Source organism: Podarcis pityusensis, assembly GCF_964106645.2.
Source record: "Podarcis pityusensis genome assembly, chromosome: 9".
NCBI lineage: Eukaryota > Metazoa > Chordata > Lepidosauria > Squamata > Lacertidae > Podarcis > Podarcis pityusensis.
In genome coordinates, this window is record NC_138034.1 from 38,571,835 (window position 1) to 38,590,381 (window position 18,547).

Below are 18,547 nucleotides of genomic sequence, written 5' to 3' on the forward strand. Positions count from 1 at the left end.
TGCGCTGCTCTGGTTTCAGTGTTCCGTTGCGCCAGAAGCGGCTTAGTCATGCTGGCCACATGACCCGGAAAAAACTGTCTGTGGAGCGGACAAACATTGGGTCCCTCGGCCTGTAAAGCGAGATGAGCGCCGCAACCCCAGAGTCATATGCGACTGGACTTAACTGTCAGGGGTCCTTTACCTTTACCTTTTTAAGTGAACTAAATACAGTTTCATAAAATTAGGTATCAAAATAACATATTAAGATGTATAGGAAATCCGGTATTAAAAAACCTATGTTTGCTACAGGATTCCTGTTCTGGATATTGAATAAATTGGCCTGCAAAGAACAATGTTTCACATTCCTTTTATCATGCATCAAAGTTCCTTTCCCCATGGATAATAGTATGAATTGCCCTTTAGTAGCAACTGATATTGGTAATACTTAGATGCCACTTGCTTATACACAACTTAATCCATATCCCATAGAAATTAAAGACCATACTGTGCTGCTTTAAGCTAAGATGTGGTTTGGCTTGTTATAAAGTATGTGTCTGGACCCAGTTTTCTGGGAGCAGGTTCAGCATTGATTTGAGAAGGTTTGAATCCAGGAAAAATTGCAAAGTACCTGCTCAGGTCTTAAGGCATACTCTGAACTCCCAGCCTTCATCTCTTGATATCAATGCCAACCAGGCTGCAGAACAAAAACTAGAAAAAACTTCTGCTTCAGAAATAAGAGTATTTATTATTTATTTGAATTCATATCCCACCCTTCCTGCCAAAGGAGCTCAGAAAACAGATCCACAACTTAAAACAAAAACAAAACAAAATTACAAGGCAGTTAAAGCATTCTAAAAATGGTTACAGCTAAAAACATTGCCCCATCCAGTGATATTTGGGTTGTGAGGACCAGTATATTTTAGCCACCCAATGCCTGGGTAAACAGAAATGGTTTCAAATACATCCTCAAAGTTAATTATGATGGTGACAGAAGCACCTCACTAGAGATGGTATTCTGCAAATGGGGAACCACCAGAGGCCTTGCCGTGAGTCAGTGTCAACTGGGCAGTGCCTCCAACAAGGCCTGATCTGCTGCTCATCGGGTCCGAGATGATTGATACTGGGGGAGGTACTCTTTGAGCCCCAAGTCATTCAGGGTTTTATTCTAACACCTTGAATTGGGCCCAATAGCTCACTGGCAGCCAGTTCAGTGCTTTATAAGTCAACAGGTTCCTAGAATGGGCGATGTACAGTGTCACATCAAGCATAACATAGTCCCATTGGTCAGTGAGTATAAGGTTAAAGTGCAGCATAAAAGGAATGTTTTTAAATCCTCATCTAAATCCAGAAGGCTTCTTTGAGACTAAAGGTCAATAAGAGAAGGACCTAAGGATCTATTGCTGATACCTGCTTGAAACAATCCTTTTATCTCCAGTGGCCTGTTGCCATTCTTTTGAATAGCAGAATCAAGCACAGCAATTTTGAATCATATTAGATAACTTTTTTTTATTCCTGGGAACTCCAAAGCAAGGTCAGCTGAACCTGATGAATTCTACTGTTAAACCAAATAGGAAGGTTCTGATTTCTTTTGAGGTGGAGAAAGAAGCCCCATATATATATAAAGGTAAAGGGACCCCTGACCATTAGGTCCAGTCGTGGCCGAATCTGGGGTTGTGGTGCTCATCTCGCTTTACTGGCCGAGGGAGCTGGCATACAGCTTCCAGGTCATGTGGCCAGCATGACTGAGCTGCTTCTGGCGAACCAGAGCAGCGCACGGAAACGCCATTTACCTTCCTGCCGGAGCAGTACCTATTTATCTACTTGCACTTTGACGTGCTTTTAAACTGCTAGGTTGGCAGGAGCAGGGACCGAGCAATAGGAGCTCACCCCATCGCAGGGATTCGAACTACCGACCTTCTGATTGGCAAGTCCTAGGCTTTGTGGTTTAACCCACAGCGCCACCCGCGTCCCTTCATATATATATATATCTAAATTTTAAAATTGGCAAATGATTGCTGGAGTGTTTTGGAGGCAGGGGGAATACTACAGTGACGTCTTTGTGTGACTAACAATAGAAACCCAGTGGATCTTTACTACTAGCATGGTTTATTCTTTCTTTCCTCTGCTGTAACCCCTTCTTTTTTTCCTTCAGCACTCATGAATAGTGCACATCAAATATGCCCCGTGGAAGAGGTATGTCTGCGCTGTCCTTTCCCACCTGCTGCTTTGCTGATTTTTGCTGATCCATCTGCAGTGGCGTAATTAGGGTAGCTTGCTTCTGCACGAGAAGACCAAACTTGCTCTCTTAAATTCCACTGCTGCAGAAGCATCCTCCTGGTTAATTCTTTGTTGTATTATTTATATGAGACCTATGTAAAAGGATGCATTCAAGTACGGTTTAAATAATGCTAATAAAAATAGGTTGAGGTGAGGCTATAGTGCAGAGATGCTTGGACTATGTACAGCTCTCAACATCCTCACCATTGGCCATGATGATGGGGCTGATGGAAGTTGTAGTCCAAAACATCTGCGTGGTACTATATTGTACCTGCTGTAGTGGGATTGTTTTACTTAATAAAAATGCATTAAAAACATAACTATCATTAACTTTGTTCAATAATCGTGATAGAACCTGATATATAATAGAGCTGCAGTGACTGCAGGACTCCCTCTCTGTCTTTTGAGAAGAAGAATATTAGGAGGAACTTCTGAAGAGTGGGAATGTACAGAGCAACATACACACACACACACACACACTCTTTTTAAATTTAGAAGTCTGGATTAAAATGTAAGCACCCCAAATTCTGTGATTTCCAAGAGGGAATTGTGAATTTCATACAGATACCCTCCATTTAAAGCATTCTCTCAATAATTTAAATGATGGAAAGCAGTTCTGGGCACACATACTTTTGCAATTAAAGATTTTTTTTTCTCTTTCTCTCTTGGAAATTAATCTGGCTTCCTGACAAGCTCAAGAGATCTGTATGCGCACTGGACTGGAGCGTTGCTTCTGTATTTTTTCATAACCTTGTTGTTCAAGCATGCAGCCTTGTCTTTTAATACCGCATTACAAAACCAGTTTCGGATTTAACATTTTTATGTTGTCCTCCAAACCATGAGATGTGCTTTGTGAAAATTCTTTTAATTTCAGTCGAGGTGCCATTCAAGGACTAGCCTTAACAAACATATTTTATGTTGAATTTAACAATCCCTGTGAATGATTTTACTGATAAACAAATTTCACTACAATCAGGTTTTCCCTCAGTAATTTGGCAAGAATTTGGGTATTGAAATATAAATGTTATGCCTGTACTAGACCAAATTAACTGTTGACATCTTTTCAAACTAGCTTCTCGGACATCTGGCCACAGTGAACAGCAAAGAGAGAGAAGGTAGGATGTGATAATTGATATTTCATTCAGTTCTCCTGGTAATAAAATGTGTTTGAGAATGTATGTCTAATCCTGCTTTTGTTGTCAACTGGTCTCTATTTCTCTCTCATCTGTGTTCGTGTTTCTTTATCTCTCTCACACAAACACATTTGCCTTGTAAAAATTATTTTAAAACCTGTTACTCTTCCAGTAGAGTATGCACTGGACTGAATTAACTGAAAGTATGCCTCAGTGTGTAAAGAGTTGGCCCTGTTTCCTATGCTGAGTTCCTTTGGAACTCCCCACCACTCAGATTGTGTTGGCTGCTTCCTGATGCATGCTTCTACAACCTTTTGTTCCAGATTAATGACATGGAATTAACCAGGAAGAACCTCACCTGTTCCTAAACCTGCCACTTGGCAAACATGATTTTAAAAGGTTGTGGAAAATCATCTTTTTATCCATCTTTCTCTTTTGCAAGTACAAAAGTGTGCTAAGGGACAAATAATCTACATTTACATGTTTTGGTTTTGTATTCCCTTGACTTCTCACATTTCCCCCTTTTCTTTTCCTTTCCTTTTCTCTTCACTTGCTACTTTCCTCCTGTTTACTTACCCAAATGTCACAATATAAAAACTTTTCGTTGTAAAACTTGAGCAAGTGCAGGTGGTTTTTTTATTTTTGTTTGTTTTTTTCATATGAGTTCATAGGAGGACTTACTATCAGTCAACCAATATTTTAAAGAACAATAATTTTGTAATATTCATAATAAATCATTTTTCTAGCGATAATATTTTAAGCTGCAGTGCAAAGTAATTCCTGTGCTCTTTAACCTGTTAATACCATTATGTGATGTTGTCTGTTTTCATCCTGTAGACTCCGTTACTCTTCTTAAGTATGAAATACATAATTTGAAATGCAAATGCTTAATATTATCATGGGTGGTTTATTAGGAGATAAAAACTCTGTATATTGCAGGGGTTCATGAGCATGCAATGAATTCCAGTGTATGAAAAGAAGCACTGAAATCACCCTCCGTAGGCTCTCTTTTGGTAGTGTCTAGATGTATCATTGCCGTAGCCACAAAATAGTTCTCCAAATACCATAGTAACAGATGTCCTTAACCCCAGATAATTTGCTTTTAGAATTCTTATGGTCTTTCATGGATGGACACATCAAAATGTATGGTAATCAAAATGACAAAGGGCAAAGATCCAAGAGCTCTGTTGATATCTGTGGAGTTCTTGGTTATTTGCAGAAAGTAGGAAACTGTTTCCTGCCCACCTAGCAGATCAAAAGCATGGCAAAGTGCAAGTAGATAAATAGGTACCACTCCAGCGGGAAGGTAAACGGCATTTCCGTGTGCTGCACTGGTTCGCCAGAAACAGCTTAGTCATGCTGGCCACATGACCCAGAAGCTGTACGCCGGCTCCCTCGGCCAGTAAAGCAAGATGAGTGTCACAACCCCAGAGTCGTCCGTGACTGGACCTAACTGTCAGGGGTCCGTTTACCTTAGGAAACTGTTGTTTGATAGACTGGGTGCGCAGAGGGGTCCTGTGCTTGGTCTGAAGATCTACATAAAATACATCTCCAAATTACATCAATAGCCATTGGTTTAATCTTTCTTTTTTACCTTTTTCAGGCGCCCTGAAATCACAATAGTTGCAGCTGAGCCGCTTGGGCCATCCTCCTGGTTTCCTGGTGGAAATCATGTCCCTCAGCAAGGGCTAGGTTTTCAGTCGTCTCACACCCAAGCCCCTTGGAGAACAAATGATCTTGTTTCCGCCGAGGTGAGGAAGTTGAGGGTTTCCCTCTAGGCTGATTTTAATGTGGTGACTACGATATGGTGATATGACTTCAGTATCAGAATTAATAATTATCCTCAGCGCTTGGGGCATGGGACAGATTTGTATGCATGCAGAAATGCTCCATTTGCGAAACAAAACCATGCCATGTGGAACTTGCATGTGTTTCTTTTGCAGCCCCCTTCCTATGAGCAGGTAATCAAAGAGATCAGTCGAGTGCAAGTCAACACTCCTAGCAACAATAATGCTGCCAGTGCTGTTAATGTTAGATGCACCACTACATCTTCAACACAGACTGACTTTCCAGAAGAGATAATCAGCAACTTGCCAGGAACAAATGTGAAAAGTAATCTGCACGGTCTCTGTGAATGCGAAAGCACTCCAGGTATATAAGTCTTAATTGTGGCTGAATTACATTTAAAAGCAGCTGCATGGGTTCAGCTGTATGAGGCAAATCCTATTATGAAGTGTTCCCTAAAGAGTTGTTGGAGATCCAGTTCAGACCAAGGCAGCATCTCTCTCGTATTGTTTTATATGAGTGTGTTGCATTGCTGTGGTTGAGTTTTCACAACTGGAGCCCATTCACACAAATGACTAGCATGTGAACATGTGCTGACAAGAGCCAAACCACTGCTCACAAAAATGAATTAATGGCATCACAGCGGAGAAAGGGACATAAGTAAATGTGATTAGTTAAGATGTAGCAGAATTAGGGATGCCACACAACAAAAGAAAGGTTAGTTGGTTAATATGAATTTATTAGTTGCTAGATTAAATTTGCATATAGGTCGAAAACTATTGTTCTGAAGGAAGAAACCTATTTCTTTGTTTTTATGTCTGTGTTGTGTTAGGCATTTTCTTGAAAGAATAGCCTTCCCTTCCATGTGAGAAAATGAATAATGCCTCTTTTTAGATGGTGTTTGCAATCTTTTCCCCCTCTAAAATTCGTTCAATGAATTGGAGGTACCATTTTGTTTTGCAGCTGTACCAATTCCTCGAAAGCCACCTAGACCTTCATCATCTCTGCTGATCAGCAATCCTTCCAAAAATGAGGAACTTCTAGTTGTGTTGGAAGAGGAGCAGGCATGTCAGGAGAAGCCTAATGCTGTAATATGTCCTGTTCCAAAACCAAGATCAAAAGGCAATCTGAAACCTGTTGTTAGAGATACTCAAAGCAACGCACAAGACAATCAGGAAGAAGCAAGCCAGTCAAGGACTGAAAAGGACACACCGGCAATTCAGCTGCTGTCCTTACTAGATGACAGCCTTTGGGATACTCATATGGACAGTATGGATAAAGATAAGAGCCAAAGTAGCATACTATCTCGGATTAAAGCTTTTGAATCGCAAGCAAACACCGAAACAAAGAAGCCAGAAATATCTCCACGCTCCTTAGGCCCCAAACCCATAATAAGTGCAAAAAAACCTGTGGTGGCACCAAAGCCAGTGGCCAACAGAGCTTCAGGTGAGTGGGATTCGTGGACAGAAAGCAAACTGAAGGTCATTTCCCAGGAAAGGCAACCGCAACCTCAGGAAGCTGGGAGCAACATAACCAAGCCTGAATTGCCAAAGAAACCAAAATCAGGCATTGTAAAAAGCAGTAGCAATGGACTGCTTAGTTCAACAAGCCAGTCAGCTTCAGAAAATAGTAATGGACAGAGAAAATCTCCCATTCCTGCTCCTCGGCCACTTGTTCCCAAGAAGTCGGTTTCTTTTGAAAGTCCTGCTCTTCCTATGCTTCCACTAAAGCCAATAAGTGCTACTCCTAGGCTCTCTGTAGCTGCCCAGTCTAATGCCTTTCGATCCCTGGCGGAGCCCCCTGCAAGCAGCCTCTCAGCACCTCCAGGGCAGAGCAAGCCACCTGCGGAAGGAGATCTCATTAGCTTTGATGATGATGTTTTACCCCCTAACTCAGCTGGGACGCCTCAGGAACTTACGCCGTCAGAATCCGGTAAGATTTAAGAAGAGGAAAGGATTTCCTATAAGAAAGATTACAATTCTGAATATGCATGCCTGTTTTTATCACAACATTGGTATGTTTGGGAAACCTATCAAATCAAGGTCAAAATTCATTCATTTGAGCTGTATACAGGTGTGTGTGTGTGTGTGTGTGTGTGTGTGTGTCTGCCTAGAATCTGGAATTAAAGTATGATTCCATAAGCTTGCATTACCAGTAAAATAATATTCTCCTAATGTATTTCAGCTTCATCTCAGGCAATGTAGATATGGACTTGTACCTTTAGTATATGTTTAAAATAATTTTGCTTTTGTTGTTTAGTCGTTTAGTCGTGTCCGACTCTTCGTGACCCCATGGACCAGAGCACGCCAGGCACTACATTTATGTAGTGGTTATATATAAATTGTACTGAAGGAAAGCTTGAGACCCAATACCAAGTGAGAATTTTCCTTGGGACTGAGAACTGGTGTTCAAAGAAGTTTAGAGTGTGGGTTGCTAAATACACTGAATAAATAGCATATATGAGTACTGGGGGTGCCCAATTAAAATTACCCTTGCTTGTAAAAATTATTGTGATAATGCAAGACATTTTGAGTAGATTTTACGCACGCGCGCATGCACACACACACACACATTTGTAGTTAGAAACTTTAATGAGACATTAGTTTATCTAGCATTTAGCCTCTAGGGATTTATAGCACAAGATTTGCAGGCATTCTTTGCATGAGGATACATTTGTGTTAAGTATAAAAGTGCCATTACATGTTGATCTTTTGAGAGATCACGATCATCACATGGCAACAGTAGTGATCCCTCCATTCTGAGGAACACGGTTGATATGTTTCATAATTTTTAAATTTGGTGTGTTTTGTGAATTTTTATGTGTGAAATTACTGCTTTCTGGCTCATACAAAAATCTAAATGCTGCTGAAAGGTTCAATGAAATGAGAAATATAAGAGATAGGGGGAGAAGACCCCTACTTTTTCCCCAGTGGGTATCCAAATGTGCCTAGTGAGATATGCAGTACAGGAGAGTTCTGCAGTTAATAACAAAACTCCAAACCCTATGGTGGCAAAAGCAAAAAAAAAAAAAAAAAAAAACCAAACCCAAAACACAGCCCAATGAAGACTGAGCATGCTCAGAAGCCATTGAATGTTGAGTGTCAGCTGCAAAATAAAAACAGAAAAACTGCCAGGGCTCAGAATGGAAAGTGCTGCTTCTTCCTATTACAGCAGTGGTGGAGAACCACCAATCCACAGCCCAGAGTCCTAATTTGGCCCACTAGTCTGTTTTCCCAAACCACGCTCACTTTTATCACACTTGACATCAGGTATGGGACGGGTAAGGATGTAGCTGCGAAAGAGCAATCAGGAGTTTAAAGTTAGTCACTTAGAGACCTTTTTGTAGTAAATGACTAATAAATCAAGTAGACAATAGTAGTAGCAGTAGTAGTAGTAGTATGTACCTTCCAAATAATAATAATAATAATAATAATAATAATAATAATAATAACAACAACAATATGCACTTCCAATTGTTTCTTGGGAAGTGGCACTCTTTCTTATTTGAAGAAACATACAGGACAAGATCCAGTGTCACGCCAGCAAACGAGAACTTTCCCCACCTCCCAACCTGCTTTGGAGGGTCCCCTAACGTTCTGCAGCAGATTTTAGGGGTGCACAGGAGGGAGGGGACATTCTATTTACACATCAGATGCTGCAATAGGATCTTGCTCATAGTTTTCCAAATACTTTATAGGGGCCATATGGTTCCCCTCCCCCAATAATATTGTGTAGATTTCATGCAGAGAATGTGTTTTCAAAACTGAAGGGGGGAGGCTATTTTAGCTTCTTGCCTCATTTACTACTAAATGCTTTCAGTTGTGTGGGTTGTAAATCTGCGCTGGTAATAGGGTATAGTTGTCACAAATGAGTCTGTATTAATGATGTTTAAGGATTGTGTGTTCTTATTATGTCCTGTGCAGTGAATAAGTAGATGGAATTTTGATGTACTACAACTTCCTTTCCTTATTGCCTTAATGAGGCCTTGGCAGATTACAGCAGGAAATGAACTGTTGATGGTTTTTTGTATATACTTGAAACCGGTACCTTGAGTCTAATGGTGTTTTTTGTTTTTTTTATTGCTGTACTTCTAAATCAGATTAAATATGGAAATGGAACATGCATCGCAGAGCAGTGTACTGAAGGAGAAAAGCCATATGCACCTTCTCTCATCATAGTCAGCATATATTTTGCAGAGAGGTGGTGACTAGAAGTCTTGGGCACCATGGTTGTGAAAAAATTAAATTGTGATATAATAATTATTATAATACTCTGGGGTTAGTGTTTGTGCTTGTTGCTATGCATAGGGCAGGGAGCTCAGTATGTCTTGCTCAGCGGTGGCAAACATGTGGTCTTCCAGATATTGCTGGACTCAAACTGCCAATAGTCCCAGCCAGCACCGAGATCATGAGAACTGTAATTCAACAACATCTAGAAGGCTACAGGTTTCTCCATTTCTGATCTAGATAATGGTGCCAAAATAGGAATAGAGCACACTGAAAGATGGTAGGATATTCTGCATCTGTAGTCTGTAGGAAAGATAGGAAGCACCTTAATATCTTATAGAAATGTGGCAAAAAGCATTTGGGGGCAGGGAATACTTCTTAGGAAAATTGCATACTGCCCCTTCTTAGTCTTACACTGTGCTCTCAAAGCTTCATACAGTAATAACCCTTTGTTAGTAAAGGTAGTCAGATCCAACCTGTGTGAGGTTCACACTCCTAAATAGAATCAGATTATTGCTAGAGAAAAGTCTTTAGCGAGTGCATTAAGCATTTTGCTTTCTCATTTTTATGGATTGTGCTCAAGATAGCACTGAGTATTTATAGGTTGCCAGCCCCTTTGTTTGCAGCTGCATTCGTCTCTCTAATAACACACTTAGATGGCAAGTGCCAACAGGAATGAAGTTTAAAATGGATCCACTGAGAAATAAGGAGATATCTTTCCCCACCCCCAAATATCTTTATTGAAACTTAACATATATACATAATAACCAAAATTCCCAATGATTCTCTCACATAAAATATAATATCTAAATTACAACAGCTGCATAATTATACACTTAATTATAAAACCTACCACCCACGAGAAATAAGGAGATATCAGCATGTTCAGAGAAATCCCAAGGTTTGCAGAAATAAACAAAACTCTTTAAAAAAAACACCCCAAAAACCTTGATAAAGCTGCTAGTAAATATAGCACAATGATCCTTAGCCATGGATTGTTAGGTGTCAATTGGAGAAAGAGAACAGAAAGGCAAGGCAGTGGAAATTCCTCTTAGGACAGAAGCCCTGAGCATATCATTCATAATTAATTCAGTGTACATGCTTCCCTTCCTCCCAAAGGCACTCAGAGCGATAGATCTCTTAGGAGGAGCCATAGCTCAGTGGTAGAGCACCTGCCTTGGATACAGGAGGCCCCAGGTTCCATCCTTGGCATCTTCAGGTCAAGCTGGGAGAGAATCCTGCCTCAAATCTTGCAAAGCTGCTGGTGGTCACTTTAGACAGTACTGAGCAAGATGAACTAGTGGCCTGACTCAGGCCATGCAGAGCTTGTCTGAGGCCCAGCCAGGGGCGGCAGGGTTGTAGGCTTGTTAGAATAAAGTTATAAACTCAAAACAAAAATGCAGCCGTTCCCTGGCAAGAGCCCCCAGCCAACTTAGCCCTCCGAGGCCTGGGGCAAGTATACCTAGCTGTCTGCCTGGGCCTGGTCTGGACACACTATAAGACAGCCTCCTATGTTCAACGTTTTGTTTTACAGTGGACGCTCGGGTTGCGAATGTGATCCATGCGGGATTCACGTTCACAACCCACAGCGACGCATCTGCGCACACGCGGGTTGCAATTTGGCACTTCTGTGCATGCGCAAAGCGCGATTTAGCGCTTCTGCACATGCGCAACCTCTGAAACCCAGAAGTAACCCGTTCCGGTACTTTCGGGTTTCGGTGGTCCGTAACCCGAAAAAACTCAGCCTGAAGCGTCTGTAACCCGAGGTATGACTGTATTTAGAGTTGTTTACAAGCCAGTTTTTGTCACTAATCCAGTTCTGGAAATGGAAATGACAAAAGTAAATCAATTAGTTTTTCCCCACAGAATCATTTGATACGGCAACATAGATTTAGTTCAAATGAGAGGGCCATAAGTGACCTTCAGCAGACATTCAGGAACAAAGGGTAGGATTGTCTTCAGGGGTAACCCTCCCCCCATACAAAAACCTCTGCATGTCTTCACAGTCAAGATGGCTACAGAATTAATGTACAGTAAGGGTACAGATTTATCCTTTCAGCAACATTTCCATAATGAATGAAGTTTATGGCATTTTCTCTGGAACCGGAGCAAGATAACATGCTGAATTTTGTGTTTTCCTTAGATGTTGTCACTTTGCCCTCCAAACAAGAGCCTGCAAAAGAACAGGTGGTTCAACCAGCTGTTGTGCGCAAACCCACTGTGATCCGAATCCCAGCTAAACCAACAAAAGGTAACATCCAAGGGTGAAATCCAATTATATTTGTCTGTGAGCAGAACAGATTTTCTCTTCCCCTACAGGCCCCTATGTCTCCTAAAAAATCTGCTCTGGAGGGTTGGGGGGGACCCTCCAGAGCAAATTTGAGTCGGGCACAGAAGGATTGTGGGTGGAAGAGAGAAAGGACTCTGCTGCAGAAGTGGAAGTATGCTGACATGACATTGGATGCCACCCCTAGCGCTTAACATTTTTCGGCTGTATTATGCAGTGGTTTAATTTAGGAATTGCACGCCACTGGCATATGCTGAGACTTCTTGCACAGTTCCTTGCACAATGCTAGTTTTCTAACACATGGAGAGATCATTGCTCAGTCATAGAGTGCAAGCTTTGTATGCAAAAGGTCGTAGGTTCAATCTTTGGCATCTCCAGTTTAAGTTTACAGGAAAGACCTCTGCTGAGACCTTTGAGAGCCACTGATTGTCAAAGTAGACAGTTCTGGGCCAGGAGGACAAATAGTCTGGCCTGACAAAAAGCAGCTTACTAAGAGCCGTGCGTCTCCTTTATTCCTTAGTGCACTGGTGTAAAGATTTAGCAAAAGCTTTCTCATAATGACAGAACAGTGAAAGGCTTCTGGGTAGAGATACCTTAAAACATACCTATTCTGTCTTAGAGTTCATTCCATGCAGTGAGCTGTTGCTTAGCAACATGCACATCTGCCTTCATTAGAACGATACCTCCATTTCTAGGGTCTTTAGAGTGACATTTAAACAAAACTCCATTCTTTTTTAAAGTTCAGGTTGACTGAACAACACTATGAATACTGAGTATTTTATTTTTATTTGTCAGGTGTTTACCCTTGCTCTTTATCCAAAGAGTTCAAAGTCACTGCATATATTTGGTAGCATACAACCGAAGTTTGAAAGTGGAATATTTGACCATGTGCCAGTTATGTTTGTGGTTACATTTTCCTTTTTTCCATAAGGGAAAAAAAATCATCCTATATATTTCTCCCTTCAGATCTTGATGATCTACATTTCTTGCTATAGCTTTATGCCCCTCTTAAAGGTAAAGGGACCCCTGACCATTGGGTCCAGTCGCAGATGACTCTGAGGTTGCAGCGCTCATCTTGCTTTATTGGCAGAGGGAGCCAGTGTACAGCTTCCGGGTCATGTGGCCAGCATGACTAAGCTGCTTCTGGCAATCCAGAGCAGTGCACGGAAACGCCATTTACCTTCCCCCCAGAGTGGTACCTATTTATCTACTTGCACTTGGACGTGCTTTTGAACTGCTAGGTTGGCAGGAGCTGGGACCGAGCAATGGGAGCTCACCCCGTCACGGGGATTCGAACCACCGACCTTCTGATTGGAAGCCCTAGGTTCTGTGGTTTAACCCACAGCACCATCCTCGTTACTGTCCTCTGGCCCAAGAAAACAGTCGTGCTCTGATAGCAAGAGGAAACAGGCAGTTCATTTGTGAAAGACACAGTCTTTATAGTTCTGAAATGGGAGGTGTGGAGTAGTATCTCTATGACCCACTCCAGCATCTGTTGGAAAGTCTGACATAATGCATCCTCACCAGTGTGTCCGTATCCCTAGTGAAGAGGTCCATACCTTTTTGTACATGGGTCATTGGTTTTGTTGTGGCGCTCACGTGTCATTTCTTGAAATGGTGAACCCCCCTGGCCAGGATGAAGGATCTTTCTTTTTAAAGAGATGTTGTGATTCTGTTTGATCGATCAAATCCACTGATGTTTATGTTTTTTAGTGTATCTGTATGATGTTTATGGCAATATTTTTTCAGCTTTAAATGAAGTTCCAGAGAGCCCTCCTCCACTTCCTACAGAAAAACCAATAGGGAACACATCTGGCGTTTCGGCTGGAAAACCCAATAACAACAAAGCAACGAAAAATGTGGTAACTCATTCTTCTTTGTTTATAATCTTTGAATTATCCTTTTGTACATAAGGTGCCATTTTGAGAATTAAGACTCTAAATTGTTTGGTTGAACTTTAGGAGAGAATTCTTAATCATAAGAGCAGTTCAACAATTAAACCAATTACTTGGAAGGTGGTGGTGAGCTCCTTCTTGCTGGGGGTCTTCAAGTAGAGGGTGAATAGCCATCTCTTGGAGTCGCCATAGCTCTGAAATTCCTCCATGGATATGTATGTATGTATATCCTGTAGCTTACAGGATGACACACACACAGCTCCATGATTCCGTCTTGGTTTAATTTATGCTAGACCATAAAGTCCCAAGCTGTGTGTCAGAGCACATTAATGTACTGGTGTGAGATCTTCTATTGTAGGTGTCACCAGCGTGGAGCCCCTTCATATGTTGTCAGACTACAGTCCCATCCAACCCTGACCTTTGGCCATGCTGGCAGGGGCTGATGGGAGTTGGTATGAGAATGAAGGCATCAACTATTTTTACCTCAGAAAAGAAAGGATGCCTTGGCTATCAGCATGGAAACACATTGCTTTGATACAGAAGGCCATTCTCTGTGTTGGAAAAATACAGTTGTATCATTTGTAGTTTCTGTTTCCTTTCTTCAGCGAGGGCTGTCCCCATATCCTACAGTAATACACAAAGTTCTACTAATAATTTTTATCTATAATGTGATTTCTTTGAACTAATTCCACTTACCATTTTGAAAGTGCATCATATCTCTTTAGAAAGAAAGATCTTCTGTCTACCACCCCACCCCACTGCCCCACTGAATATCACAAAGATGGAAGATATTAGTCTTTTCTTCACTAGGGAAGAATTTGGCACTAGCTTTTCTTCAGTCACATTGGATTATTGTACAACATTAGATATACTTGTTGTTTAGTTGTGTCTGGCTCTCCATGACCCCATGGACCAGAACACGCCAGGCACTCCTGTCTTTTGCTGCCTCCTGCAGTTTGGTCAAACTCATGTTAGTAGCTTCGAGAACACTGTCCAACCATCTTGTCCTCTGTTGTCCCCTTCTCCTTGTGCCCTCAATCTTTCCCAACATCAGGGTCTTTTCCAGGGAGTCTTCTCTTCTCATGAGGTGGCCAAAGTATTCAGGATCTGTCCTTCCATTGAGCACTCAGGACTGATTTCCTTCAGAATGGATAGGTTTGATCTTCTTGCAGTCCATGGGACTCTCAAGAGTCTCCTCCAGCACCATAGTTCAAAAGCATCAGTTCTTCAGCATACTTAGAGTAGACCACATGAAATCAGTGGACTGCTTGGAGTATGACTGACATTGCCATTGTGTATTGAGGCCCCTAGTTCACAGTAAATGGGCTTTACTACATTTTATTCTCAAATAGTTGCCCTATATCTCTCAAAATACTAATAGCACAAGTTGTGCTAATATTCACCAGGAAACAGTCCCTTGGGGGGGGGATGCAAATAATAAAATCTCTGTAGTGAAATCTTAATTTAAGTTTTCCTTTGAAACAATAATAATGTTGAACTTTCAAATCATATTTTCCAAATAATAATGCAGATTTTATATTCCAATAGGAATCTGAGCTTTCTAGTTTGAAACAGTCATCAAAGAATGAACCCATAATGCCCCCAAGGTGAGTAAAGTATCAATTTGTCCAATAACCATACAAAAAGGAGTAGAAAGAGATGGGGAAAAGTCTTGGTGTAGTAAAGATGCTGCCTCGTTCGTGTGTGTGTGTGTGTATGTGTGTGTGTGTAGTTCATAGATTGGTCATGGTCACTGATCCATCATAAGAATGCATTCAAATCATTTTTCGCACTGCAACAGTTTCATTTCCTTTTAACTGCAATAGCAATGAACCCTCTATACTGTTGACACTGCCTCTTGAGTGGAATATGAACTCCTGCTGTTCCTCTTTCTTTTGTCCCCATACATTAGCAAAGTCAGAGCTATCCCAGGCTCCCTTGAAATGTATAAGGGAATATTAGACAGAGAATACTGCATGCCCAACTGGTTTTGCTCAGGGGGACAGGAATAATTAAACTACCTTTTGCCACAACCTCTGGTTCAAATGCACTAAGTCAACATTCTGAAGGTGAAACTAAATTCTGGCAGTGTTCTTCTCCCAGGGAGGAATGTCTAAACCGGAGGCTTTGTTTGGGCTTGTTCCCATTTGTGCACTAGCGCTAGCCCATGGTTTAGCCTGATACACTTGCCTCTTTCTATAGCTAGGAATAGCAGCAGATTACTATTGGCCAAGTGTGAATTAGACAGCAATAGGAGTGCATCTAATAGTAAGTTGCTCAGTTTGAGAGCAACCCAGAAAAGAACACTCCGGTCATATATATTATTGAAAAACCAAATCATATAAACACTGTTACACATCGGAAGCTGCTTGCATGAAGCTGCTTCAAAACAGGATCCTCATAATTTCAGCCTTGCCAGTGCAGTCCTCCTTTTTCATGAGCTCCCCATGTGGGGAGCTGCTTCCACACAAAGCAGAACAGCATTTATATGATTCCACTTTCAAACTGGTAACATAGTGCTAGTGCAGCATAGGAATTGGGCCCTAGGGAAGCTTTTATGACGTTCAACTCGTTAGCAGATAAACTGTTCGGCCAGCTATTCCAAGCAAGGATACAGTAAATTAGAAAGTGTACCTCTGCTCTTCTGACATAACTATCCTGCATTAGACAGCTTGAACCGATCATGGAACTGGATCAGTCCAGTCTTGCATAGCAAGAAGACAGAGCTTTCTTTCAGCTCCGAAATCTTAAGTTGCAGGAATGATGATAATAGGAGTAAACCCGAGAGCGTTGTTGCAAGAAGACTCGGCTAATCCCAAAGGAGATGAGTCATTGTTGCTGTTGATATAAGCATGGCTTTCTCTCTCTGTCTCTCTCTCTCTCTCTCTCTCTCTCTCTCTCTCTCTCTCTTGTCAGCTTTGTTGTATTACATGTTTAACCTGTTGCTTTTGTGTTTGTTAAGATCGTAATAAATATATACTTTGCATCTCTCCTTTTTGCTTAAACAGTTTGTATTTAAAATATGTTTAACATGATGGCAATGTTCTTTTAATATTTTTAGAGAAGTAGTTTTAAATGTTTTAAGGATTATAAGGATTTTTTTTTTATGATGTTGTGCAACTTCCCTGGTCAAATATAGAGAATTAGGCACAACAGGTTTCATTATTGAAATGAACGCTGTAAAAATACATATCAAAGCCCTGCCAAGTTATTCTTACTTATTACAGTGGTACCTCAGGTTAAGAACTTAATTCGTTCCAGAGGTCCGTTCTTAACCTGAAACTTTTCTTAACCTGAGGTACCATTTTAGCTAATGGGGCCTCCTGCTGCTGCCGCGCCGCCGGAGCATGATTTCTGTTCTCATCCTGAACCAAAGTTCTTAACCTGAGGTACTATTTCTGGGTTAGCGGAGTCTGTAACCTGAAGCGTCTGTAACCCGAGGTACCACTGTACTATTTTGACAATTTCCCAGTAGCTCATATCAATCAAATTGTTTAGTGGCCAGCGGAATGACATTTGTGAGCTAAAAACCTATTTGTTCCTATGGTGTTTTAAATACTTCAGTAGATGGAAACATATTTACCAGTACAGTGGTACCTGGGTTCTCAAACTTAATCTGTTCCGGAACTCCATTCCAAAACCAAGGCGTGCTTGCCCATAGAAAGTAATGCAAAATGGATTAATCTGTTCCAGACTTTTAAAAACAACCCCTAAAACAGCAATTTCACATGAATTTTACTATCTAACAAGACCATTGATCCATAAAATGAAAGCAATAAACAATGTACTGCAGTCACACAATCAGTCAGTCAGTAGCTGAACTGGTTTCCACACAGTCACAAAAACACACACACAAAAAAGAGCTACAAAAACGTAAAATAAATAGCAAAAACAGACAGACCTCAGCGTAACACTCAAAACGGAAGTGTGGCACTCAAAGCAGAAACGTAACACTCAAAATGGAGCATGTTCAGCTTCTGAAAACAGTTCGCAAACCGGAATACTTACTTCCAGGTTTGCAGTGTTTGCGTTCCAAGTTGTTTGATTACCAAGGCATTTGAGAACCAAGGTACCACTGTATGGTGTAAACATTCTTTCTAACTGTTTATAATGTGATATTCTGTCTAGCTGGTTCAGCAAGCTTGCACATGAGGCAGCTCAGACATGGTGCACTCACTGCCCTCGGCAGCTTCAAACAAAGCTCTTTAATTATGGTCTGCCTTCCTGCAATAGCTGGTTGTCTGTAATCAAAACTGGTCAGCAGAAATTGAATTTTCTGTTTAAGAGACTAGGCTATTGGAGATACTGCAATGATTGTCCACTGCCCCCTCAAAAAATGCTTCTTGCCTTTTCCCAGGAGTTTCAGATAATCCAGCCCTGCAGTATTTTTCTACATATCTGAATGAACTATGCTTTCTGTTACATGGTTTATATTCCTTGTTGTCTGTGTAACTTCTAGGCCTGGTGATGGAAAAACCACACCAGCTCGACCTCCTCCACCTAAGGGTGCCCCTGGAAGGCCACCACCACCAAAGTCTACCAAGGCCTCATCGCAAAAGGGGAGGTTTTCTCGCTCATCATCTGACGTGAACCTCCATAAACAACCAGGCAAATCAGGGCCAGGAGTCAAGAGAACAAAGAATGATACTGCTAAAAATCAGGACCCAGCTTTACCTCCTCGACCCAAGCCAGGCCATCCTCTCTACAGTAAATACATGGTGAGGAAAAGAACAAAATTGGGGTTTGATAGAAGCTACCCTATTGTTTTGTAACTTATGTAAATAGTATTGGTATCCGCTCTTAGGTTGTTTAATGGATCTGTGGGTTTTAAAATAAGTGTTATTGTTCTGCACCCTGAGATCTTATGATGAACGGCAGGATAGACACATTTTTACAAAGCAAGCAAACAGACAAACAATGAATTAATACACTGCAGTTTTCGCACAGAAATTTATGCTCCAAGAA

General features: G+C 41.2%; 1 protein-coding gene and 1 long non-coding RNA gene across 5 annotated transcripts in view; one reads left to right on the plus strand and one right to left on the minus strand.

Annotated features, from left to right (window-relative positions):
• LOC308485552 overlaps window positions 1-18,547 on the minus strand; it is a 190,600-nt gene that overhangs the window by 145,040 nt on the left and 27,013 nt on the right. The window lies entirely within an intron of this gene.
• The window catches only part of SH3D19 (SH3 domain containing 19), a 63,724-nt gene that overhangs the window by 28,430 nt on the left and 16,747 nt on the right, over window positions 1-18,547 (plus strand). For 2 of the 4 annotated variants that reach the window (XM_081021340.1, XM_081021342.1), the window contains exons 4-11: window positions 3,329-3,371; window positions 4,993-5,140; window positions 5,333-5,540; window positions 6,138-7,106; window positions 11,544-11,651; window positions 13,437-13,549; window positions 15,131-15,189; window positions 18,042-18,300. In XM_081021340.1, coding sequence (XP_080877466.1) covers window positions 3,329-3,371; window positions 4,993-5,140; window positions 5,333-5,540; window positions 6,138-7,106; window positions 11,544-11,651; window positions 13,437-13,549; window positions 15,131-15,189; window positions 18,042-18,300 — 1,907 coding nt within the window. Of the gene's footprint in view, window positions 1-2,131; window positions 2,173-3,328; window positions 3,372-4,992; window positions 5,141-5,332; window positions 5,541-6,137; window positions 7,107-11,543; window positions 11,652-13,436; window positions 13,550-15,130; window positions 15,190-18,041; window positions 18,301-18,547 lie in introns of all 4 variants that reach the window. The other 2 variants (XM_081021343.1, XM_081021341.1) reach the window with 2 other exon arrangements.